At 32.1% G+C, this 26,403-nt stretch overlaps 2 protein-coding genes across 3 annotated transcripts; one reads left to right on the top strand and one right to left on the bottom strand.

The window, feature by feature from the left end:
* Positions 1–962: 962 nt before the first annotated feature.
* LOC132619172 (transcription factor JUNGBRUNNEN 1-like) lies at positions 963–9,779 on the top strand. 2 transcript variants are annotated; one of them, XM_060334131.1, is made up of 3 exons: positions 963–1,278; positions 6,911–7,236; positions 8,742–9,779. In XM_060334131.1, the coding sequence occupies exons 1-3, from the start codon at positions 1,038–1,040 to the stop codon at positions 9,168–9,170; spliced, it is 996 nt and encodes a 331-aa protein (XP_060190114.1). In that variant the 5' UTR covers positions 963–1,037; the 3' UTR covers positions 9,171–9,779. The 2 variants fall into 2 exon arrangements, with proteins under 2 accessions (XP_060190114.1, XP_060190113.1); XM_060334130.1 differs by having other exon boundaries at positions 965–1,278; positions 6,908–7,236.
* Positions 9,780–12,686: 2,907 nt separating this feature from the next.
* Positions 12,687–15,374, bottom strand: LOC132618245 (3,9-dihydroxypterocarpan 6A-monooxygenase-like). Its single transcript, XM_060333303.1, has 2 exons — positions 14,289–15,374; positions 12,687–13,903 (listed from the first exon to the last, which is right to left on the bottom strand). Exons 1-2 carry the CDS (start codon positions 15,195–15,197, stop codon positions 13,244–13,246), a joined length of 1,569 nt encoding a protein of 522 aa, XP_060189286.1. The 5' UTR covers positions 15,198–15,374; the 3' UTR covers positions 12,687–13,243.
* Between the last annotated feature and the right edge of the window lie 11,029 nt (positions 15,375–26,403).

Below are 26,403 nucleotides of genomic sequence, written 5' to 3'. Positions count from 1 at the left end.
CTACCTTGTATATTAATAACCAAAAGGAGAATACATGCTCTCGAGGTATGAAGTGCCTAATCTCATATATAGTTTGTAATGTAAAGGACATTCCCTTTGCTTCAATTCTTGCTATCCAAGGCTTAGTGTTAAAAAAATTACAAAAATTAGAACCAAAGGTTACTAAACAGAGGATGAGAGTGTGACTGTCTTGATCGTAGTTAAGCTTCCAAAAATATAAGATTAGACTATACATGAGGAACAACATGTATCACACTTTGATACATTATTCAATTGGAAAAATATCATACTTTGATAGAATTTAAATCTAGACCTTCCAATTGTGCACCTAAGTCTCATAAACTACTCAAACCTTTATCAAGCATTCCTTAATTACACACTTTCCTTTTTAAGTTGTACTTAAAAAGATTAATACATTTATGTCTATTAGAAAAAAATCAAACTATAAAATTTTCATTTAAGTCTTAATGTGACATAATGTTAGTTAGAAATTTTCTGGGCATATTAAGACCATAAATTTTAAAGAAAATTCCGTCAAACATCTTTCATATAAAATGAAATGGACAGAATAGAGCCTGTTTGGATGGGCTTATGCCTATAAGCTGCAAATAGCTTATAAGCTAAAAAAAATAAGTTGGGGTAGTCTAATTTTTTTTTTTTTTTGGCTTATAAGCTGTTTTTAGCTTATAAGCTGCTTTTAATAAGCTAAGTCAAATGAGCTCAATTATTTTTTTGAGCTTATTTTAAGCACAAAATAACTTTAAGCTGACCAGCTAAACACTCAAAAAAAGCTAAAAACAGCTTATAAGTAACTTATAAGTCAATCCAAACGGGCTCATAGTTCTATATAGTCTATTTTGAATAATCAACAAAGCGAAATAGGCCAATTAAGTTCCGCTGTCTTTGACCAAATTAGCAACTACCATCTCAGGACCTTTCACATTATTTATACTTGTCTTTCTCCTATTATTATTTTATTTTCTTCTTTGTCTTATTAACTAAAAACTCTATAAGATATCCATGCATTAGCTAATGTGATGATTAAAATGAGTGAAAAGAGAGCAGATAAAACTGAAGCAATGGAAGTGGAAAGTATAGCTGAAGGTAAGAACAAAAGTGATGAAGAAGAAAAAATGATGCTTCCAGGTTTTCGATTTCATCCTACAGATGAAGAGCTTGTGGGATTTTATCTTAGACGCAAAGTGGAAAACAAAAAGATCAAAATTGATCTCATCAAAGAGGTTGATATCTACAAACATGATCCTTGGGATCTTCCAAGTGAGTATATATACAAGTTATTTTATGTTACCTTTTTCACATGAAGTCTATGTTCAAAGGCGTATGGATCTACTTAGTAATTAATGGTTCACATGAATCCAATAGTTTATGTTCAGATCTTATATGTATATATTAAGAAATTAAATCCAGTAAATCTCTAAAACTTTTTGCATATATTAACTAGAAATTTCTATAAAAACTTATAAACTTGAAAATCATGAATACGCCTTTGATCTACTCAAGATGATCTCTGCCAAAATTAGATGGTCTAGCAAAAAATACATGCCTACATATACTTTTTACTTGTCAGTACTAGACTGAAAACCTTGATCCTGGAGTAATTTTATTTTTTAGGTTACATAGATATATATTAATTAAATAGAATTTTTTTTAAAATTCATAAGCCGCATGGTTCAGGTTTACCAGGAAGACTTTATTCTTTTGTCACATCTTTTCAGATTAACAAATCTTTTTTATGTTTGTAACCTTCAAGATGATAAGAAGGTCAAATACTTAGAAAAGCTTGATCCTTGATGATAATACGTTTATACATATAGGACAACTGAGAAAACAAAGCTTAATTGTAGCATAGTCGAAACTAGTGACGGATCCAGCTATACATGAATCGTAGGTTTAATAGATCCCAGTATATTGAGGTGCGCGAAAAAACTATAGATAAATATACTTCAGAAGTTATTCTTTTAACTCAGACATCATAACATTGATGCTGTATTAAAACAAATCAACTGAACTAAAGAGCCTCCTCTTAGAGTAAGACATTATATTGTGTCTGCAGTGATTGAAAAGAATGCTAAATTATTGGATTTGTTGCTGCTCGAAACTAGGTTTAAAATACTTACTTCCACTCTAAATTAGCCAAGAGGGCTAGTTGTGCTAGTTTATCAGTTTTCACTACTAGAAAAAGGGATTAATGATGGATAAATTTTGTAGCTAAATAATAATTTCTATATATTTAGCAATAGATCATTAAAAAAAAATCATTAATGACGGATTAATAACGAAGTTTGTATTTTTTTTTTTTTTTATATTGTTGTGTCGATCACACTCGTGTAGAATTTTCTTATCATTCCACCAGAGGCGGACCCAAGATTTTGATGCAATGGGGGCACCAATGACCACTATGTCACTTATTATGTGAAAGTTTAGCGTGCAACTCTTTGGAAACTTAATAGTTATGCTAAGTTATTAGTAAAGTAGTAGCATAAAGTATAAACTTCAAAATTGGAAGAAATGAAAACGGGTTTAGAACGGAAACAAAACAAACTCAACAAAAAACAGAAATAAAGGTGCTGCAAGTGAGACTCAAACTTTAGTATCATGTAAGGACCTAAGGGGCACAATAACCAAATGCACCAAAGTAATAGATATCTCTCAAGGATCCTTTTAAATACATATACATTTTTTAAGATATATGCACCATATATGTACAGGGTATTCCCGAGGTTAGGGGGGACACGTGACCCCACTCCTATAGGGTGGGTCCACCCCTACATTCCACCATCATCCCTTATCCAGCTATAAGCAAAAATACCAACTTTCGACAAAACATTAATTGTTATTTACTCAATTATAATACGTGAACCAGAGGCAAATCTACCCATTAAAAATGGATCACGTGAACACATGATCATTCGACTAAATTCATTATATTATGTATATAATCCTTAAAATATATCTAATATTAACTGAAGGAACATATGGTCAAATTATATCGAGTGGAGCACTGGTTAAGTACGTATTGGGTTTAATCCCTTAAGGTTGTGGGAGTGAACCCTACTAAATGCACTTTTGCGTCTTTTTTTTTTTTTTTTGAAAAAAAAAATTATGGTGAACTCATCCTCTGGAAATCCTGGACTCGCCTTGTGAACCCTCTACGGCTCTACCTCATCTACTTCGATTATAAATTCATGTGACATGCATGAAAGGTAAACTTCTATGGATGAGTGTGTTTGGTATGAACGATCAGGTCTTCTTTTTCATAAGGAAAATAATTTTTAGAAAATTCATTGAATTATTTTTTTGAATAGTATTTTTTGGTGTTTGATTGGCCTACGAGTAAAAAAAAATAATTTTCAGAAAATTTATAGTAAAGATTGATAATGTTATTTGCGAATTGATGAGTGTTAATTAATTGGATGAAATTTTGAGTGGTAAAAATTAATAAAAATGTCTAATTTAATTTGAAGCAAGTAATATAAAGTTAAAAGTTAAAGTAGTTGTAAGTAAATAAATTCCGCATATCAGTGTGGCACGTCATTTTCCTTCCATCAAAGAAAATGTTTTCTTCAAAATATTTTTTTGAGTAATCAAATCCCATAAATGACTTTCTTAGATTTTTTTTGTTTAAACAAGAGACTTAATTTTCTGGGAGGAAACACAACTTTAATTTTATTTACTTAATAAAGTTTTGAACAATTAGGTACCCTAATCACTACGCACAATAAAGTTTCATGTTTACTTAGTTAGAGGTTCTAAGGTTGAACAACATCTCATCGAGAAGGGTGATCGAGTTAATTGAGCAGGTGATCTCCCAAACGGAGGAAATCTTAGGTTTGAAAACCTTTGCAAGCTTTCTCGATCAATCTTGTCTTATAGAACTTGTCTAGTATGATTTACCTCTCATGTGTGGTTTGCGGGCTATAGGGTAGCCGCTATGGGTTCCTTTGGCAAAAAAAAAAGAAATCTCATCTAGAAAAACCCTATGCGAACAAATCCATTATTTACGCTATTCAATTTATGAAATTTGTTATTTTAAATATGTCATAACATTATTGTGTGATTATAAAACTGTCAAAATTTGTGATCTTATAAAAACTTGTGGGGTTATAAGAACTTCTCTTTAAGGATAAAATGAGAAGTTCAAAATTAAGTGTTTGCAAATTTAAAAGTGTCTCTATTATGATAAAATATAAATATTAATCCCTATGTTTCTTCTTATGTGAACGTGTTTTGACTAGTTACGAAATTCATCACTGCACCAAGAAACTGACTACTATTAGTTGGATTTGGTTTGTGTAGGATGTTTATTTGCTTGACCTTTACCTGCAACAATTATAGACCAAGGACTTGGCCCCAAAGTTGTAGGAATCATAGAAAACGTCTTAAAAAAGACAATTAGAAAGTGACTTTTCCATTGTCGTTGACCAAGTTCTCTTCATACCTCAGTAGCTAATTCAAACAAGACAGCACAATTTTTCGTTTTGACTGATATAAAATACAGTATCTATTATAACATAATGAATTATCTTGATCTATCATTAGAATTTTGCTTGAGTGTGTTAGAAGCAACAATGGCATGAGTATCTTTCTCCAGAGAACACGGGGTAGAGAAATGCATGTTGATCACCACCCACAATGGGTGTGTTAGCTTTCTCAATTATGAAAAAATATATATTTAAAAAAAAAAAGAGAAATGCATGTTGTAGAAAAAATAATACTCCTACGTTTCAATTTGAGTTTAAGAAAATAAATAAGAAATTTGAATCTTCTAATCTTAAATTAAATATATGTATAATGTACCAAAATGTTTTTGAATTTTATGGTCTTATACATGTTCTGTGGGATGTTGTAATTAAAGAGTTGCCAAAATAAAAAAGATTTTTTTTTTTTCAAACAAACTAAAAAGGAAAGTAAGACAGACAAATTGAAACATAGGGTAAGAAATAAGAGTTTAACTATACTCCTTAGTTTTTATCTTATGTGTCTTGGAAATTCAAGAAGGTATTTTTTTTTTTAAATCTTGTAGTTTTAAATTAAAGATATATTTAACATATTATAAATACCTTTTGAATCTTGAGATCTTAATAATGTCATGTCATTTCTACAAGAGGGTGTCATTAAAATAAAAATGATGAAATTCAAAACTAAAATATGAAAAAAGACATATTCTTTTATAAATAGACTAAAAAGAAAAAAAAACATAAATTGATCAAGTGGAGGAAGTAGTTTATTATATATATATATATATATATATATATATATATATATATATATATATATAAAAGTTCATAGCTATCAAGTCACCTAGACAACTACATGTGACTATCCATAATAATCACAATCAATATCCTGGAAAAATTAGGTCCATACACATATATGGTACCAATATCCTGGAAAAATTGGGTCCATATACATATATGGTACCAATAATTAAGAATTATTTTTCCCTTCTTGTTGTGCCAAAAATTAAATCACAAGCTTCTGATGAAATACGAATAGCTCTAGTAAAATTTGTAATATGAATATTCTTACACTTTGCAAAGATATAAGGTGGCATTTTAGGATTTCATTTTCTAGTATCATGATCAAGATGAACTCTTGCTTCCATCATCTCTTTCAAATTTGTATTGCAATATCTTCTTGTCATTTCTCCCTACCCCGACCTTTTTTTTTTCCTTGAAAAATAGAAGAAAACGAGAACATCTAAATTAAAATAAATAATTGTTCTGATGGAATCTTCTATTTTACAGTATTATTGAGTGTGACTACTCAACAATTATTGTTTTCTATTCATTATTATTTTTATTACCAAGGCAAATAACCTTATCAAATGCAGAGAGCGATAGAGAAGAATCTGTCGTGTAGTTTGAAATTATTAAATCCTATAATTATTGTTCAGGTGTACATTCTGTTTTTTTTTTTTTTTGACAGAGTAGAATTAAATAATTGAAGAGTGCACAATCCCTTGAATCTCGTACCAACGATACCCCCCCCCCCCCCTTCCAAAAAAAAAAACAATGTTTTATTTCAAGCATTTCAACCAATCGATATAACTATTCTAGAAGCAGTAGCTTCCTGCCTCCCTTGAGGTGAGAATTTCCCTTCCTTTTTCTAAAATATCTGAGTGGTCTGCTTAGCAATCGTACAAAATGGACTGCTACCCCGGAGAGCCAAGTTGAAGCAGTTTCCTAAAAACATTTTATATATAAAACTTTTAATATTGAGAGATGCCCTTAATTATTAATATTTAGTATTAGTTTGTCCTTTTAACCAATAAAAAAGAAAGAGATGCTCTTGTTCTTTCCAATAAGATGACTCCGCAACAAATAGCTTTCCCCAGAGTACCTCATTTATTCTGCCACAACAATCCAACAAGTTTTGCAAGGTGAAAAAACATTAGATGTTTCATCTTTTGAAATCAACACCTTTGATGTCATTTGACGTACAATAGTTGTTATTTGACATACAATAAATTTTTATATGCCTATTATAAATCTGCACTTCCTAAGAGCGATAAACCTGTTAGATTTTATAAACCAAAGATATTTGGATTTGCACTGTAGTAAGTAAACACCAATCAAGAATCCACAATAAATTCAAGAATTGTTGTTATACAATTGTTCCAACCCTCAACCATTTTTTTAGATTCATGGATCATGAATCAATCACATGCACTTCTAACACCTGTTCCACTTTAGGGAGAAACTTTTGTGTTATATCACCACATCGTGATTTTTCATATATAAATGTAACAATATAAAATCCAAAGCACAAATCTACTATTTTCGTATATGTAAATGTTTGAAGTTCTATTTTCCATTTCAAATATGTTTGTAAGCAAATTGTTGTTTGTTTTTTCTAACTTTTGGGTGTAATAATTTGTATGAAGAAGTGATGGGCACAGCAGGGGATAACAAGGAATGGTATTTCTTCAGCATGAGAGGGAGAAAGTACAAAAACAGTGTAAGACCAAATAGAGTGACGGGATCTGGTTTTTGGAAAGCAACAGGAATTGACAAGCCTGTTTATTCTACTGCTACTATTACTACATCACAAAGTGAGTGTATTGGGCTGAAGAAATCATTAGTATATTATAGGGGAAGTGCTGGCAAAGGAACTAAAACTGATTGGATGATGCATGAGTTTCGTCTCCCACCTACATGGAACACTACTTCAAATGCCCACCAGCCCAATCCCAACAACATTGCTCATGAAGCTGTAAGATTTTCTCTCTTATTTTCTGCTTGTGGTGATAATTAACCGACATTCTATGTCAAATTCTTGTTTTCTTTTCTTGAATTTTGATGTAATTATAGTATGTGGGACTGGAAGTGAATGAGCAGAATTAGCAAACTCATTTATCCACTCTCTCACTTGAAGTTAGCATTTTCTTGGAGAGTTTAACTATGACAATGTATTCTAGTTAAAGAGTTAAACTAATATACATCCCTGATAATGTAAAAAAATTTATATACATAAACACTTTATAAAAAAGTGAGATTTTTAATCTTGAAAACATAACAGATTGTTTGCTACAAGAAGTAAAAGCATGCAACACGATGACAGTGTAAAAGGTCTTACACCGTCAGTGTATATAAGTGAAACTCGATCGAGGCTAATTTAAATTTCATGCACTAACGATGTAAAACACATTTTAGATAACCAAATCACTAAAATGTAATTTCAAGTAACTCTTTCTAATAACATTGATTGTACAATAGATAAACGGTAAATAACTTGTTATAACAGGTTAAATTACATTGATAGTGTAAAAGTTTCATTATATTGTTGGTGTGTACAACTTAAATCCAAGATAATATATATCATTTGGGATGTCAGTCTTGTTCTCAATCAAAGAGGCCACCCTGGTGGGATGTCAGGCAATGCCCTCAACCTATGGATAATTAAAAAAGAACTAGTACATGGAGGAGGACAAACATCTTAACTTAGCCTCTAAACATGAAGAAAAATGACAGAACTTATCGGGATATACATTTGCTCATAAGATATTTGCCTAAGTTGGGACATTCTCAAACCTGGCAGCTATCTCCAAAATATTACTAAGTGAAGACATCGTAAAAAAGCTGCGTGGACTATCATTATATAGCTTAATTAACCACCTAACTCATAATAAACTGTCTAAACTGTCTGATATATCACCTAGCCTCGCTATAGTGCCACAACATTTTCCACCAAAAAAAAAAACAAAAAATCCTTTTCTGGAATCAAGCTTTTTCATGTTTGCTTAGAACATGAACATTTTGATGGTATCACCTACCAAAATTTTGGATCTCACTTCATCCGTGAGAATCCTGGCATACAATAGACTTAACATAAAAAATAAATTTTTGAAAATTGTGAAAAAGCTATTTCTTTGCCTCCTCAGCTTTAGCCAAGCTGTTTTACAAGTAAAAGCTCCTGTCATTTCAAGCGTCCAGACTGGATTTATATCAATATGCAGTATGGTATAAATAATAGCTACTGGAAGGATACCTCTAAGTTTGGCCACATTCCAGTTCCTTTCTTCAAAGAACTCATGGCGTAGTATGCTTAGATGGAGATTAACATTGGATCACCTAATTAGCCAAAGCTGCTTTTAATTCTCTTGGCAAATAGAAGGAAAAAAAAGTGAAAGAAAATTGACAAGCAAGCTGACAGCTACTTTTTATTAGTTCTCTAATATATAGAATATTATTAACACTTCAAAAAATCATAAACTGCAGGAAGTTTGGACGCTATGCAGAATATTCAAGAGGATTTCCAATTACAAGAGATTCACACCAGATTGGAAGCAACAGCAGCCCATTGTTAAACAAAGTTTGGGTGATGCAAGTTCTAAGGCATGCAGTCTTCAATCTGAAATCAGTGATGATTGCTCCAATAATATCAACTTTAGAAAGATGGCATTTGAACAAAATAATAATTACACAGTATCTGTAGGAAATTATCAAGTTGATCAAAGAACCACTGATTACAATAATAGCCAACCAATTACCATGCCTCAATCTTCATTCGCATCATCAAACTCAAGCTTATGGAACACAAGTACTGCTGAAGATCAGGAGTATTTGTTTAGTGAAGGAAACTGGGATGAGCTCAAATCGGTCGTTGATTTAGCCATTGATCCTCGTAGTCTTTTTGGATTTAAATAAGCTGGAAGCACAAATTGGGATATGTCTTGTAGCAGCACTCTTGGTATATATGTTGAATCAGTGACAAATCCAAAATTTAGAGTCAGCAGATTCTGTTCTTCATCTAATATGTGCTATTTCCTCCACACACATTTATATCTCCGAGCTAGATGCCAAGGATTCTGAATGAGTTGTTGGATGGACGAAATAGCAGGTACATCTACCTATGCGAGATGTAACACTTGTTACCGCTTTTTGGCTGTTCAAAGACTGTCTAGTTGGGATTGAAGTTACCCCAGAATACAGCTCAAGTAAGGTAGGCCAGTCTATTTTTTGATATTCACCTTCTTTTTCTCACCCCTTTTTTTTCTAACTAGCTTTCTATATTTTTAGTTTATTAGGACTAGAAACTTGACAGATCTTGTAAATTGCTAATAATTTTCTAGAGTACCTTTTTCTTATTCTGAATTTCATAGAGTACTTTTTGTTTGAAGTACAATAAGAAATTGTTTTATGAGGAATAACAGATTAGCTTCTTAGCTATCTTTGGCAATTATATATTTGAATGGAGATTGTGATAACTTTGTTATGAAGATAGCGAGAAGTATAAAACATTCTTTTGATATGTAATTCAATTTATAATTTTCAACTTACTTACCTTCTAGGGAAGATATTCTTACTTGAACATTTTTGTGTTGTAGGGTAGGAAGAGGGAGTGTTATATCTATTTTAGATTACAAATTAAGTTTGATAAGATTTTTTTTTTCAAGGATATGTTTGAAATTCATTTCTTGAAAGGAACTCTTTTAGCTAGCAATATTCATTAAACATCAAATATGCTTTTTGGGGCATAAACTATTACTAACAGAGAATAGGGGGGTACTAAAATGTTTTGCCTAGCAAATAAAAGATGTTTTGAAAAGAGCAAAATAAGCATCTCCATATAAGACGGAAACTGAGGGCAAAGTCAACTTAATTCGCTTACAAGTTAGTTTTAGTTAATTCAATAGTCACACCTGTGGTTCACATGGAAAATTTCCAAACCTCCAAAAAGGGCTCTGCTTCATTATTTGTGCTAGCTAATATGAAAGAAGAGATACAATTTGAATACAGATTAAGTTGCTGATAGGCAACAATCCAATCTACAGAGAAATGAGAGGTTGCATTGGCTTACCGTTCTTGACCTTATAATTCTTATGATTTGAGGCAATAGACTTCCTTTGACAGCATGAAAAAGCTCAGGTCAATAAGAGTAGCGCAGTTGTGACTATAGGTATATCTAAGCTACCTTACTAGCCAGATAAACCACTTCCCTCTCCAAGCACAGGAGTTCTAGAATGCTTTAATATGTGCTTTGTCCACATTTTCTTTCGACAAATCGACATGCTTAGTTTGTGGTAAATTACTAATGCTACTTGAGCAACATTCTGTCTTCTTTTCAACCTCCTTTGATCCCACTGGCATTGGTAAAATATGTCATGACTCATGTATGGCTCGACCTACCTTTTTACCACAACCAAATCACTCTCATTTCTCTCTCTATTCGGAAGATGTCGTTGAGCTTGCAAAATCAATTGTTGGTCCAAAACTCCCTAATCTTCCTTCTCCCCCAATTCCTTCGTCTTTTTCTTATGCAAGAAAACCAAGTTTTATTAGATATAATTTAGTAAATAAATACAACGTATAATTAATTATTTCTATTTATTAAATATTGTTTGAGAATTGAGAAGTATTACGAAGAACTACTACTTCTTTAATGTTAAGTGTATGGTTGAAAACAATTACCAACTTTAAATTTTGAATTCCTAAAGTAACAATCATTTTGGAACAATTATTTTGAGCTAAAACGATAGCTGAAATAGATGAAGGGGACACTTATATTTGTTAAGAGGCGGGTAGATATATATGTTGAGCGTTTTAAAAAGTTGAATAAAGAAAAGGTTACATTAAAAAGAGTGAAACTAAATCTCACGCAATTTTCAGTTATATAATTACTACTCTCCCACAATTTAAAAAAGAACGTAGTGTAGTGCCTTACTTTTAATTTTGAATTGCCCCAAAATGTTGCTTCTTTCAGAAAGAAAATTAATTTGTGTAACAATTCATTCTGCTTTCAACATTCTATTATAAAAGTGAATTCTATTTACACTTTAGGGTGAGGCGTAAATATAGCATGTTTTTTATAGTGAATTCGTTAAAAAATGGAGTTGGTTTTTTCGTTTAACAAGAGCATGATACATGACTTTTTAAAGCAGAAAATGAAGTATTTCTGAGGGGAGAGGTACATATAACTCTAAAGTATGATTGTAGAGTATATTTATTGAAAAAGTATAACGGGGGACAAATATAGCTTATTTTCGATATTAAAGAGACAAATATAACCCTTTCCCATATAATTTGCTCATTCATTTTCTTTTCTACTGAGAAACTTTTTATTATTATTATTATTATTATTTATTTATTTATTTATTATTATTTTTTTTATTATTTTTTATTTTGTGAGCTGAGGGTAGATAATGAGTAATGGAATTTTCAAGAGCCCAATTCATAGGGTGGCAGATTATGAGAAAGAGATAGAACCCCTGAAAGGATTGATAAATTCAGAAAGGCCCCAAATTTTCAGAAAAGTGAAAAACTATCCTGCCATTAACTTCAAATGCTTCCACAGTGGCGAAAGAGCAATCGACACCTGTCAAAATTTCACCTTCTGAATGAAATTGCAACACATTCCTTAGGGATTCAACCATCAATGGCTCTTTAATTTCGGAATTGTGATTGAAATTGACATGTTCTATTATATCTAATTTTATATTGTTCTCAAATATCCTTTGGGAAAATAACACTCTATCTTTATTTGGCCCGAAATGGTCCATATTTCTAATATTACCCGAAATAACCCTTATATACATTATTATACACTTTTATACAAGATATATACATTGTCTACAGTAAGTGTGCAATTTTATATATCGTGTGTATAAATACTGTTGCAAAAAAAGAAGTTAGCTATGTGAATATATATTAAAAATATGGCGATATTTTATGTTGGATTGTATATTACTGAAATTATCCCAATATCCTTTTGCGATGCTTAATGGTTGCGATTATTAAATTCCTTCTTTCTAGTACATTGGTTTGTGATAAATATCAATTAATGCCTAACAGATTACTTAATTGATCAGTGTCACCCTAAGGATCCGTTTGAAAAGTCACCCCGTAATTGAATTTGGTGTAATTACATCGATCTGTTTATTTATCATAACATAATTAATGTATTTTTACAAACGTAATATTTGATTGCACAAGTGTAATTACACAATCAAATTTTTTAAATGTTAAAAGTAAAAGTTAACTATCAACAACTTGTCTATACGATTTTACTATTCTTAACAAATATCATCTGTTTTATTATTCTGGGTAATGAAAAACTTATTATTCTTAACTTTTGGGCTTAGGAATTCCTATATAACTACATAGTAAAAGATTTTATATTCTTTTATTAACTGATTTATGTATCAGATTTCAGTCATCCCACGATTGAAAATTAATGATTGGTTCTATCTATAAAGATCTTAAATTTGTTCATAATGATCAAATCATATCTGGTCATGTTTCCACCTTTTCGTTTATTCTCGATACAATTTTGGATTCTTGTTTAATCGTCTGTCTCTGTCACTTGTAGTTATTTATCATTCAGTGAATGATTTATAAAAGATTCATTAATATTAATCTAATTCAATTAGAATGTTGGTACTTTGTAGTTGTATATAAGTGAAAGTATTGAAAATGGTATTTACTCTTTCTATTTCTAACCCTAAGGAAGAGTCATCCTATTTTATTCCTCGATTTTTCCAAAAAATAATATAATCATGTCTCGGGAACTATACGAACAACCTGCCCAACTTACTATAGAAGTTTTCACTATCAATGATTGGACGATGCAAATTAGAAATGTTTTCTTCTCCACTAAAAAAAAAAAAAAAACAGATTACTCGATCCATTTCAAGTGCATGTCTGATCTTTGCACAGTAGGGTTATGAAAATGCACGAGAAGTGAATATATATGAGAAGAAACATTAATAAAACTATTCGAATCAGTAGTCTGGTGTGGCAATTTCTTGTGGATTAACGCGCATAACAGGATAACAAACCAAGGGATGAACCATGGCAGAAGAAAATCCAGCTCCTTGTTCCATATTAAGTTTGTGCGCACCTTTAATTTTCCAATCAAAGCATTGGACTAACACACCAAGTGTCCTATGCAACACTGCTGCTGCAAGTCCAGCACCAGGACATCCTCTTCTTCCTCCACCAAATGGCACATAGCAGAAGTTCTGTCCTTTCATAGCCTCCAATTCATCAGGCTCGATCGCGAGGTTCTCGTTGGAGTTAACAAGGTACCTCTCTGGTATAAATTCATCTGCTTCTATCCATTCACTGGCGTCCCTATTAATGGCATAAACGTTGAGTACAACCCTAGAATCTTTAGGAATTTTGTAACCATTGACTACACATTCTTCTCTGCATTTCCGGAACACTAATGGCAATGAGGGATGAACTCTTAGTGTTTCCTTGATAACAGCTTGCAGATAAGGAAGATTTGGGATATCTGAATCCTCAACTAGCCTGGTTAACCCAACTACTCTCTCAATCTCTTCTTGAAGCTTCTTTAATGCCTTTGGATGGTTAAGCAGCTCTGCTACTGCCCATTGCAAACCAACACTTGTTGTATCAGTTCCTCCCAAAAAGAGATCCTACTAAAACAGAAAAAGAAAACATTATACTTCTCTACCTTATCAGTTTGTATGGTGGTGTTTGACTGATCACGGAGCTTAAGAAAGAAAAAAAATACATTTATGCATACTAAAAGTATCCTTAGAACTCATAGTACAAAAAAGTCTTGATTCTTTTTTATGACTAAAGTGGGAAGTTTAAAGTTTAAGTATTTGCAAATATATATATATATATATATATATATATATATATATATATATATAGAAAAGTATTGTTCACTTTAGAGCAGACCAAAAAAAATGGCGCTATTCAAAAGGGAGTGTATATGGAGACAAAGAACTGATAGATGACATGCATATTTTCATACCAAAATGTACTTTGAAGAGGAGAAGTTAGTTTTATTACCAAGAAAAGACCCTTGATGCAATTTCTAGTGAGCTTTATCTCAGCATTTTCATCATCTGCAATTTCCAGAAGAATATCCATCATATCTTTCCTGTCTTTTCTTCCAGCACGCCTTTGGTCTTCGTGTTTCTTTATGATCCCATCCATAAACTTATCAAACTTGAGCAACAAAGCTTTTGCCTTTTTTCCAGCACCAAGCAGATCATATTTCTTCAAAGGACCAAAAACTTCACCTAACCCAAGCTGTCCTGCAAGTAATCCTATCCCCTTTGCAATTTCTCTTATCTCAGCGCTCTCGTTGACATTAGTTGAGGTTCTTGTGCTCATGATCAGCCTGCAAATAAGATTATTTGTCATGGCCATGAGCTGAATTCCAACATCACATGCCTCCCCTTGTTCCGAACACCTAACGAAAAATTCCAAAAGTTTCATCATCTCCTCCTTCCTAACATCAGCAAATTTACATATCTGTTGAGCAGACAGAATTTCCATCATGCAGATTTTCTTCAAGAAAATCCACAGCTTGTTATAGTCCAAAATAGAGAACATGGTGTCATGATAAATTTGATACTCTGAAGAGCCAAACTCTGACCTAGCAGCAAAATTCATGTCATTGGTTTTAAAGACTTGTTTGGCTATGGCGCCATTCGATACAACATATGAAGTTGATGCACCAGCACGAATCAACATGAATGGACCATAGTGCAATGCTAATTTCTTAAAGGACTGGTGCCACACAGAACCAAGAAGATGCAAATGACCAATGATTGGTAATGCTGGTGGGCTTGGAGGAAGCTGGATTTTGTTGTGTAACTTCTTGATGAAGGATTGAACTATTAGGCCAAATACTAAACAGATGATGAAGAAGAGCAAGATATGAAGTTGACCGTCTAATGAAATAATTGCCATGGCTGCTAATGAGATATATGATTTTACCCTCTTAATTTATAGGCACTAGGACAATGTTTTGCTTTAAAAGTTTTCTAATTTTTAATCAATTTTCATTTAGAGAAAAACCAATCACTTAGCACTAATTAGCAGATGCTATGAGAGGAATAATTTGCGAAGGAAGAAGCCACAAGAAAACATTAGATTCCTTCCATATATTAGACAAAAAGAGATGATATGCTAAACTGTAGATTTCATGATCTTTTGATTTTAGTTCCTTCTTGTGTCTTGACTATTCAGATGATAAAACCCTTCATTCTCATTAATTAGTTTATTAACAAAGAGAAGATAGAGAAATGGTAAGTATTACATTAGAAATCTATAACGACGAAAGTGGTATTGACAGTTCGTCTCTATCATTTAACACACTAGTTTCTGGGCACGTGTGTTGCACGTGTATTTCATATCAATTAATAGTACAAATTTAAATTTATGACACAAATATTGTTAAAACATATGTTTGATGATTAACATGAACTTGGAAGTGACAAATACAAGCTCGAAAATATAAATGATGAACTAATTCGACCAACTTGACAAATAACTATAAAACAATAATTAGCTGATTAGCTGTTCAACTCACGGATGTAGTTAGGTAGGTAGGATGTACAATGATTAATTTTGATGTTATGAGATATAAACATGCATATTTTGAAATGATTGCTTCCCACTTAATACTTCCTTATAAAAATATTTTTGATGTGTGTTTCACTATGCCGTTTTGATTAAGCTAGCTGTCATGACAAAACTTTCATTGTGGACATGTTCGGCAAATATAAGTCAACATGGTGGATGTACATGACTAAAAGTAATTATACTCGTCTTTTGTTAGTAAATCTTATGCGAAGGGGGAGAATAGGAAAAAAGAATCCCCAACTGATAAGTCAAATGTTATCCATTAGTAATTCTCATCACTTATTGAAGCGTTTTGCTTTCAATTTTTATTTAGTACTATTTTAGGAGCAATTCAGCTTTTTATTTTCTTTCAAAATCAATTATCTTTCGAGTTGCAAAAAGTTACTATTAACTTTCTCATCGTTATTATTTTCCTCTTCTTTATCATCGCCTTTATCTTTTAATAGTATTTTAAGAAAATGTGTGCTGGTACAATTCCATTTTAAACATTTTAATTGTTAATATTGTTTTAATAGTTATCACATATTCTATTAAAAAATATTAATATTTTAATTTTGTAAATTAAACAGTATTCATCATAAAATAGATGATACCAAATATGTGAACCTTGACAAATCAAATTGAGACTACAAACTACCAATAATTACTTTACGAAAAGAAAGTAACAAAAACCTTCTCATTAAAAAGAATGAATAACATACTAATACTTCAAATAAAGAGTAACAATTAACTGAAATACAGTCCAATATTTGAAAGATAAAGTTGAAACACTATCTGCTTAAATAATGATACATGTTACATTAAAATAATATTGGTGGTATAATATACAAAGATTCGCTGCGTTAAGAAATTAATGATATGCTAGACATCTTAAGTTTTACCAGTAAAGAAGATAAAATATGATATGATAAAATATGATATGATCACCTTTTCACCAAGACAAGTAATGCTCCCTTGAAAGAATGGCTTAAGATATATGATTCGGGAGAATCCCCTGGACTTGTTAAGCTACAAGAAGATTTAGAATTCAAAGTTACCTCTCGAAGAATTAGATTAATCGAGGATAGTGAGGATGGCGACAATGGTCAACATGACGAAGATAGTTATAAAAAAGCTAATTAATCGAAAATCTATAGTTTGATAAGACCTCCAAATGTACAAATAATATCAAAAAGAAGACAAAAATGAAATAAAAAAGCATCTGGCCTTAACTCACTTAGATGAAATTTCTGAATTGTAATGAATACAAAATGTGCAACTATCAGAAATTTTATATATGACGGATTAGCTAGTTATGTTCCAGATGCCAAAGTATTCATTTTACTTTGGAACACATCAAATAATCAAGTGCAACAAAATCTAAAGTAACAAAGGGAGAATTTTGAAATGACATTGCAAATCAAATGAGAATGAATGAGCTTCCACAAAAGAAGACTATAAAGCCACAAAAATTGATGCAAACAGCCCTCGGCTTTTTCACTTCCTTTCCCCCAAACGTAACTTCTGCCTCTTCAATCCCCTGTAGGAGTAGTTTCTTGGGGTGAATGGTACTATTAATGGGTACGTTGTATGAGGTATCTTTAAAGATTAATTTATAAATATTAATAGCTACATCTTTAAAGGATACCTCGTACAATGTACTAATTCTTAATGTTTGACTTGTTGAGTGAATCAAAATAAATTTTCTGAACATTACGACTTAGACTTCAAAAGCCTATAACAAACATTGAAATTGCATTTTGGACTTAGTTGCAAAATAGAAGGATTTGTTTTTTAAAAGGGTAAAAAAGTCCATAATTTTTACATGGCTATTTTGGTCTTTTAACTTTTCACTTTTAACTTTTAATTAATTAGAGTTTAATTTAGTGTAGGGGTAAAATAGTAATCTAACTTTGGAGATAGGAGCTTTCCACTTTTAGTATTATATGATGATGATATGATGATTAATATGGATTTGGCTCCTCTCCATTCTCTCAAATTCTTACTTGGATGGGTGACATGCGTTGCATTTCAATAGAGTAAATTTCTCATACGTTCACTCAACTAATGTATGGTGATTCTTTTCTTTGTTTTATAGCCGAAAAGTCATTCAACTATTGGTATTTCACTTACAAAGTCTCCAAACCAATTCAAATGATTTTTCCATTAGAATTTGCTAAGATGAATTCTTTCTAAGCCAAATTTAAAAAAATAAAAAACTTTCCATTTACTACTCCCACTGTTCCAATTTATGTGGCACAGTTCGAATTTAGAGAGTCAAATTTGTTTAGGTTCACCGTGAATGGGGACATGAAATCTCTAATAAGTTTTTAGAAATAAAACTTAAATATTTGGAAACTATGTAAAAAGTAATATAAGTTACAATAATTGACTATTCATAATATTTAAATGACTTAAAAAAGTACGGTAAAAACAAAAATTCGTTTGAATCTCGAAATTCGAAAGCTGCCACAAGTTGAAATAGAGGGAGTATTTTATTGACCCGCTTCACTTAGCCTCACTTATAGGACCCTTTTATTTTACAGAGAATGTCAGTTTGTTTGGATTTTAGAAGAGAGGAAAGTTAGGAGAATATCTATCGAAGAGGAACTGGTGCTGAAGAGAATATACCAAATCAGTGACAGACGAGAACCCTGTGCTACTTATAAAGCTTGGCAATCATCCTCCCTTTGAGCTAACTTTTGGAGTGTGAGTTAAGACCATGCTTAATTTGACATGATATCAGAGTCAGGCCCAATCCGATGTGCCCCTCCCCCACCACCTTCCTAAAAAAAGGGGGATGCTTCCTGGACCAATTGACCTGTCTCGGACCGATAATGGTTAAAAATGTCCTTGATCCATGATGTGCATGCTCTAGACCGGACAGTGTAACCCGGTTAAAAGAATGTCCGCGCCTAGGCATGAGGGGTGAAGAGAATATACCACATCGGTGACAGACGAGAACCCTAAACTCCTTATAAGGCTTGGACGATCCTCCTCTATTTGAATTAGCTTTTGGGGTGTAAGTTAGGGTCAAGGCCTAATTTGATACTAATGATACATCATACATGTAATGTATCAGTACATCCTGTCCAAAAATTGGAATAAGTTACAAATTTGGCAATTTTAGGTTGAGAATCAATTTTGTCTTTAATATTTTATTTGTGACATATACGTTCTCAATTTTTATGTTTGTCCTAGTGTGACCTCTCTGTTTCTTATTCCAAACAAAGAAAAAAGAAATTACTACATATGCAATTTCCAGCCTCTAGTAATTGACATGACTAATTCCAAATGATCATCTGGCCAATTAGTGGTAGACTTTTGAACCATAAATCCATAGACTTCTTCATTCGTTAAATATTCCAATGCTCTCTCCCTCTCTCTCTCTCTCTTTTTGGGGGGACAAAAGATTTAATTCAGGTTTGGGTCTTTCACAAGCTTAATATTGAAGTTCACGACACAATTAAGTAAATAAAAGTGTACTCTCTTATTACTTAAGTTTTTAGATGAGATGGTCGCACACTTTACATGGTACTAAAGTAGACAAAGGTCATAGTTTCGAATCTCACCACATATCCATTATCAAATGAATTTTCACGTGCTTGGCCATTAAAAGAAAAGCTTAAGTTTAACACTTTACTAATAGAATGGCTCACACTTTACCAATTCAATGTACCTAAAGTGTAAGCAGCATAAATGAGGATGCTTAGATGGATGTGTGGGTATACTAGAAGAGACACTTAGGAAAGAGGATATACTGGGAAGGTGGTTGCGGCTTCCGTGGCGAACAAGATGCGAGGAGCGAGACTGAGATGGTTCAGGTATATGAAGAGGAGAAGCGCAAACACTCCAGTGAGGAGGTGTGACAGATTGACAGTATTAGGCCTAGGGAGAGGTAGAGGTAGATCGAGCAAGAATTGGGGAGAGTAGATTAGACAGGACATGATGCATCTTCAGGTCACCGAGGACATAACCCTAGATAGGAGACCATGGAGGTCGAGGATTAGGATAGAATGTTAGTAGGAAATGAAGGGATTTTTTTTTTTTTTTTTTAGGTTTGGGTGGGGAATTTGAGGAGGGCATGGTTCGAGTTTAGAACACTTTATCTGATCTCTTTCTCCTTACCAGTTTTTTTTTATTATTATTATTATTGTTAATATTGTTGTTATTATTATTATTATTATTAATATTATATCATTACCTTATTTCTTCAGTTGTAATATATTAATGATTATCCGTACTATTTCCGCTGTCAATATGTTTGTTTTATTTTCATATCAAGTTCTTTATTCTTGTATTTTTTTTCAAACCTTTTTTGTAAAACGTTTTTCTCGAGCACTACAAGAAAGTATAGAAATGACAACAAAAAATTTAATATTTGGCAACAACTTAGTTTTATTGTTGGCAAATGAACTTTTTTGTTGCCAAAGAATTTAATTTTGTTGCCATAGTATTGATTATTATTGCAAAAAGTACTTTTGCTAACAAAAAAAAAAGTTGGTGCACGTTGTTGCAATAACAGCCGTTGGGAAAAGTCTATGCAACAAAAAAAAATTGTTGCCAAAAGTACTTTTTGCAACAATAATCAATCTATGGCGACAGAAAAAAAAATTGTTGCCAAATATATTTTTTATGGTAGTGGAGTCAAGGGTTCGAACACAACCTCTCTACCTCACAAGGGTAGGGCTAAGTTTTGCATACAACTCACTATTCCTAGATCCCACTTATGATCGAGATCATACTGAATATGTTGTTGTTGTTTAAATTTATTCTTTTTCAGTAACCAGAAAACTGACCAAAATGATTTCAATAAATATTTGACAACTAGATTGTGGTCTATCGTATTAGACATACTAAGCATTGCTTTCACCAAATGGTAATTATCAGAACCGGATTAGTATATTGCCAAATGAAGTACGTAGGCTGAAACCCTCGACCAAGAAAGAGGTATAGATAATATTGATGACACATCAGGACTAAAACAATATATATGTATAATTGGACTAAAACAATAAAATGAGTTCAAAATGTGGATATTCCAAGTATTAAAATTTAGACTCAACTTGATCACACTCTTTCATCCCTTCCTCAATATTTCCATGATTTTTTTTTTCTTGAGGGAAAGAGATCATTCTTTGGTAACCATGGGTCACTACATACCTTGGCTGATTGTCAATTTTCTACTCTACATACTTTTTCCCTTAAACTATGTTCTTCAATACCATTAATGTTAAGATAAATATTTTTTTTTTAAATCATCTGGCATTCAGAATTAATGTTTGTGTTGTGTAAAGCCCGTTTCAAGTTAAATCGCTCTGTAGCAAGAATTGTTTTCTCCACTATTAGAGTTCAAATCCAAAATTAATCTGTAGTTAAGGTGATGAATTTCTTCCATTCCATCATATCCCGTGGTCGTATAAACAATTGAATTTAAGTTATATATACACACCAACAACATAAAGATTTCTTTTAATTCTATAGGTTAGTTACAGTTGAAAATTGGATTTGGGTCACCCATGTGGGTCAACGAAGATCCATAACCAAATAAATAAATAAAAAGGAGAGAAAAGACATGTCCATTGGGAAACTATCTGAAGAATTGTATCTCTTCAGATAAGATAAAAGAAGTTCTAGCGATAGGAACTTCTCACTTCTCAAAAAAGCGTGCTTCTGTAGAAACAGAATAAAGAAAGCTTTCTCCTTCTCTCTGAAAAACTCTCTTCTTTGTGGCAAAGAACTTCTGTGGAAGATTCCTGTGTTGTTCATGGAGCATTCTTCTCTGTAATTCAGGTACGACTTAGACTGTGAAACTTTACGGTGTAGTTCGTGTTTATTGCATGTGATTACACCGTCGACTAGTGAAATGAATATTGGAGATTCTTGGGAGAACTGTGTGTTCTTGTGGATTTCCTTGACAAGACAAGGAATATTGTACTGTATATGCCTTTCAGATACCTCTGTATCATCTTAACTACTTTCCAGTATTATTGTCTAGTGGAGTATGAGGACACATCCTCCCACTCGAAATTTCACCTCTAGACATAGAAGTATTTATGGATCAAGAATACATGAATTCAAGCCTTATGCTTGAGTTTGAGAATCCTTTGTTCCCAATAGCTTTAAGATTCGAAATCTCAATGAACTCCCACTTGGTTTGATTTCACGGACTCCATTTCAAATTTCATTGTTGTAACTATTTATCCTTATTAGGGTGTGCAAGAGCCTACATTACACTATGTAGCTCTTTTCATCAAGTGAAGTAACTATATATGCTTCCCCTTCAATCTCAAATCGACGATGGGGAATGCAAGGATGACTCGTGCGTCGAGGTCGAGATTGACAAACTGATTATCAATTAATTAATTTTTTACTCCTACTGGGACCAACAATATTAAATGGATTGTCTTTTGATGGTATATTGTGCATAGGAACATATCCATTATCACCAACTAAATCCACCGAAATCCATTCAAGTATATGCAGCGGAAGCAACTCGGTCTGTAGTTCATAAAGAGACAAGTCATGACCTATCTCACCCTACTTAAAAAAAACTTATTCGCTTAGAATACAACATCAAGTGATTCAAAGTCAGTAATAAAGCCACTTTTGTTCACATATAAACAATATAAACCTTGGACTGATTAGGGTATCGTAGAAAGATAAATTTCCTTCCCCTTGGAACTAATTCCATGTGGGGAAAATAGATTATGAATAAAAGTTGCACAATTTCAACTCAAGTTTTTGCTTTCTACAACTCATACGAAATGACAATAACATAATACATATACAAGTATATATGTCACATAGACAATTGCACGTTACTGGTCAGTATACACCAATGCTTATATAAAAGGAATGAGAGTTGACCCACCATGTGTGAGTGGGAGAGTTACAATATTTATTAGGTTGTTCATTAATGTCTATCAAAAATATTACCTAAACTTACTTAATAAATGACCTGACTATTTAAATACCTTTTACGTGCTTACTGTATGAAACTTAAACCTAAATAATTTAGAATCGGTAGCTCTTTGCTACATCTTAACGTAACATGGAGTATCAGTTCTACTCCTTAATCTACTTTACACATATAGTAGAGTTAATTAATTTAACCGAGTTAGCCTGTTTGGCAAAGCTTCTAAAATTAACTTATTTTAAAAAGTACTTTTCAAAAAAGTATTTTTGGCTAAAAGCAGTTTGTGTTTGGCCAATTAATTTAAAAAACACTTTTGAACAGCAATCAATGTTTGACCAAACTTTTAAAAAGTGCTTCTATGTGTATTTTTCTCAAAAGTACTTTTCAAAAAAGTATTTTTGGGCAAAAGCTATTTTTTTTAACTTCTAAAAAACTGCTTCTGCTACTCCCTAGAAGCACTTATTTTCTCTCAAAAACTTGGCCAAACACCTCACTTTTTTTCAAATAAGTACTTATTGAAAAAATAAGTACTTTTTGAAAAAATAAGTACTTTTGGGGGAAAATAAGCTTGGCCAAACAGGCTTTATATAAACTGTTTTTCGCCAAAAGAACTTTTTGTAAAAAAAAAAAAAAAAAAAAAAAAAGTTGATTTTAGAAGCTTGGCCAAACAGGCTATAACTGTTGATTGAAACCTAACGAGCACTTTCGTCACTCTCGTTCCAGAGATGGAACTTTTATTGGGTAGAGAATTAGAACACTGAAAAAAATCCAATAGGCACTTCGCCTTGAAAACATAACATCGAAAATTCATTTACAACAAAATGAGTAATTGAAAACTGTCATTGAAAAAGTCCAAAGATAGTCAATTTGAGGGAAGTGATTGACAAATAGACACTTTTCTAAACGTTACTTAAGTTTTAGTCACAATCTCAAAATTATTCGCTATTTAGCCACTCATTAATGTGGAAAAATTATTTAGGTAAAAATACCCTTCTTAATGTACGGAAAAACTCTAATATAATATAGTATGTTAAAGTTTAAAACTTTTACAAGTGAAACCCGTCCGACATTGCTAAAGTAAGAAATTATAGATCAAACTCCAACACATTATGCTGAAATTCCAAATATTTGGGCAAAAACACCCTTACGTTTGCTTTTTGCTCAAAGTTGAAAAAGATTAAATAAAATTTTAAGAAACAAACCAAATAAGTTGTTGCTAAACTTAAACATTTTATCGATAATATAAATATTTTTTCAACAATCTATATATAATATAAAGCTAGGCATAGATAAGTGATGTGACACCTCTCTATGACCACCATTTCTATTTATCTTTTTTCTCATTTTTTTAGATTTTTTATACATAATTTATTAACTAAATGACTTAAAAAAAGCCTCACATGATATATGTTGAACTAAAGCCCACGTATCTGTTTATCAATAATGTCATTTAATCATATCAGTTACATGTGTTCTTTTGTTTTCCAGAATTAAATAATATCATTTAATCACTAACCGTTTTGGTTTTGGTAAGTAAATATCCGAAAAAATAAGAACTAAGCATTTTGCTAATTCCAGCATCTTCAGCAACTTCCTTCTTCTTGGTGCAAATTTCAAGAAGAATTGAAGCTTTGCGGCATATAAGGCATGGGAAATGGGAATGGGATTGCTTTGAAGGATGAGAAGATGCCTACTCATTCAAGTAGTTTCAAGGATATCTATTTGTTTTATGAGTTGATGGATACGAAGCTTAATCATATGATATAGTCGACGTTGCCTTTATCCAATGACCATTGCAAGTATTTTCTTTTTCAGGTATTGGCTTAGCAGCTGTGAACTCATTTCTATTTGTTGCAAGTATTTTCTTTTTCAGGTATTGGCTTAGCAGCTGTGAACTCATTTGTATTTGTTGCTGTACACACGTAATTTTGACCCTCCCCGCGTGTTTCACCGTATAGTGCTTAAATATTTCTTTTAATTTTAATTTTTGATGTGTCGATTTTATTCTATTTTTTATTTAGTAGGCTTATTTGCGAAAATCAAAAAGAACAAAAATATTTGATATTTTTAGAGTATAAGTTTTGTGTTTTAAAGAAAGAAAATTACAAAATTATGCTTTATAGGTTTTAATTTTGCTTAGCCAATCATTTATTTTAAGATTATTGTTTTTTCAGTTATCTAAAAATAGTTATTAAATATTTTTTGTTTTTATATTAAAAAAAATGAGCAAATAAAATTGTACCACCTCACAAAAAAATGCCAAAGTTTGGTAACAAACCTTATCACGGAGGGGGTTCACGTGAATTGAGGGAATATTATTGTTGGGGTGGGGCTCACACAATTAAAAAACAAAAAAGGAAAAGGGGAAAAGGGGCACACACACAACGATACCTGCACTACCGAGAATATATGAACCTACAGCTAAGCGATAGACACCTAGAAATGGAGCAACAAAACTTTCTCTTTTTGGCTAAATTTTATGCAATGAATAGGAGTTATGTGAATTAAAAAAACACTCATCATCTAACATTGTTCTTTCTGCTTCTATCATCAACATACACCCATCATCTACCAAGAAAACCATTGTCAATGCTTCATCTTCCTCCATGTAGAACCACCTGAAAAACAAAGCAACAAAAACCAGCCACCAAACACCACTGAGAACTCCCCATAGACACTCACCACCTTCAAAACATCATGTAAACAGCAACTAAAAACACCCCAAGGCCGTGTTATTTTTTTATAGAGTTAACCAACGTTTCTGAGTCGGGTTCAAAGATTCGAGTCCGGCGAGGTTCTCCTGTCGTGGTGCTATTTCCGTGAGATGTTAAAAGTGTCGGATCTGTTCGTATTTTTCATCTTTCTAGACAACTGAAGGTTCTTCAATGTAAATGCACGGAGGTTTCTATCGTAAAGGTTCAATCTTGTTTCCATTCCAATTGTTATTGCATCAAATGTATGCGTATTCCCCTTTTCTGTTAAGTATTTTGTTTTGTGTGGTTCTTATCACTACTGTTACTTGTTAGCTGAAATGTTGAGGTAAGCTAATATATTTAAATGTCATTTATTTCAATTAAACTAGGATAAATAATGAGTACTAATTATAGTGAGGTTTACGTAAAGTTGTTGTTATTATAAGGCTCATTAACTGCTTTAGTTTGAGATATAAATGTTGTGTAATTTGGTTGTGTAACATGATAATGGAATTAAATGATGAGGTTCTAACATAGTTGCCTAACATACTTGGGATTAGTTTCTTTACGTTAAATGATCCACTGGTTTGGAGTTGTCGATTAATAGATTGCTTTCTTTTTGGGTTATGAATGAGAGCAATTGCTGAAATCAGTTTGGCCATTTTCCATGTTTATATCACTGTCATTTTGATTTAAGCACGTTAAAATATGAATGGAAATTGGAACTGTGAAACAAAATGGGCCATATGAGTTGAATAAAGAAGGAAGAGAGACTTGAGCTAAGGTGATTTGATTTAATGTATTGTATTGATGCTTTTGTTTTATGTTTGGTATATTTTAACTGTTTATCTTTTGCTTTTTAAGATGTTGGAAATTTAGTAAATCTGAATTTTGAGTGTAGCAACTCAAATAATCGGGTCTCGGATGGTTGCTATTGCAT

This window comes from Lycium barbarum, chromosome 11 (assembly GCF_019175385.1).
Source record: "Lycium barbarum isolate Lr01 chromosome 11, ASM1917538v2, whole genome shotgun sequence".
NCBI lineage: Eukaryota > Viridiplantae > Streptophyta > Magnoliopsida > Solanales > Solanaceae > Lycium > Lycium barbarum.
The sequence above is the reverse complement of the archived record's forward strand: the minus strand, read 5'-3'. Positions and strand labels throughout refer to the sequence as shown.

What these genes read in the sequence shown, in the direction of transcription:
- LOC132618245 (XM_060333303.1), bottom strand. Translation starts at nt 15,197, where the DNA reads ATGGCAATTATTTCATTAGACGGTCAACTTCATATCTTGCTCTTCTTC. An exon ending in GCATCAAGGGTCTTTTCTTG is followed by an intron (nt 13,904 to 14,288) that starts GTAATAAAACTA and finishes CTGTTTTAGTAG; the next exon opens with GATCTCTTTTTGGGAGGAAC.
- LOC132619172 (XM_060334130.1), top strand. Translation starts at nt 1,038, where the DNA reads ATGATTAAAATGAGTGAAAAGAGAGCAGATAAAACTGAAGCAATGGAA. An exon ending in TGATCCTTGGGATCTTCCAA is followed by an intron (nt 1,279 to 6,907) that starts GTGAGTATATAT and finishes ATTTGTATGAAG; the next exon opens with AAGTGATGGGCACAGCAGGG. An exon ending in ACAACATTGCTCATGAAGCT is followed by an intron (nt 7,237 to 8,741) that starts GTAAGATTTTCT and finishes CATAAACTGCAG; the next exon opens with GAAGTTTGGACGCTATGCAG.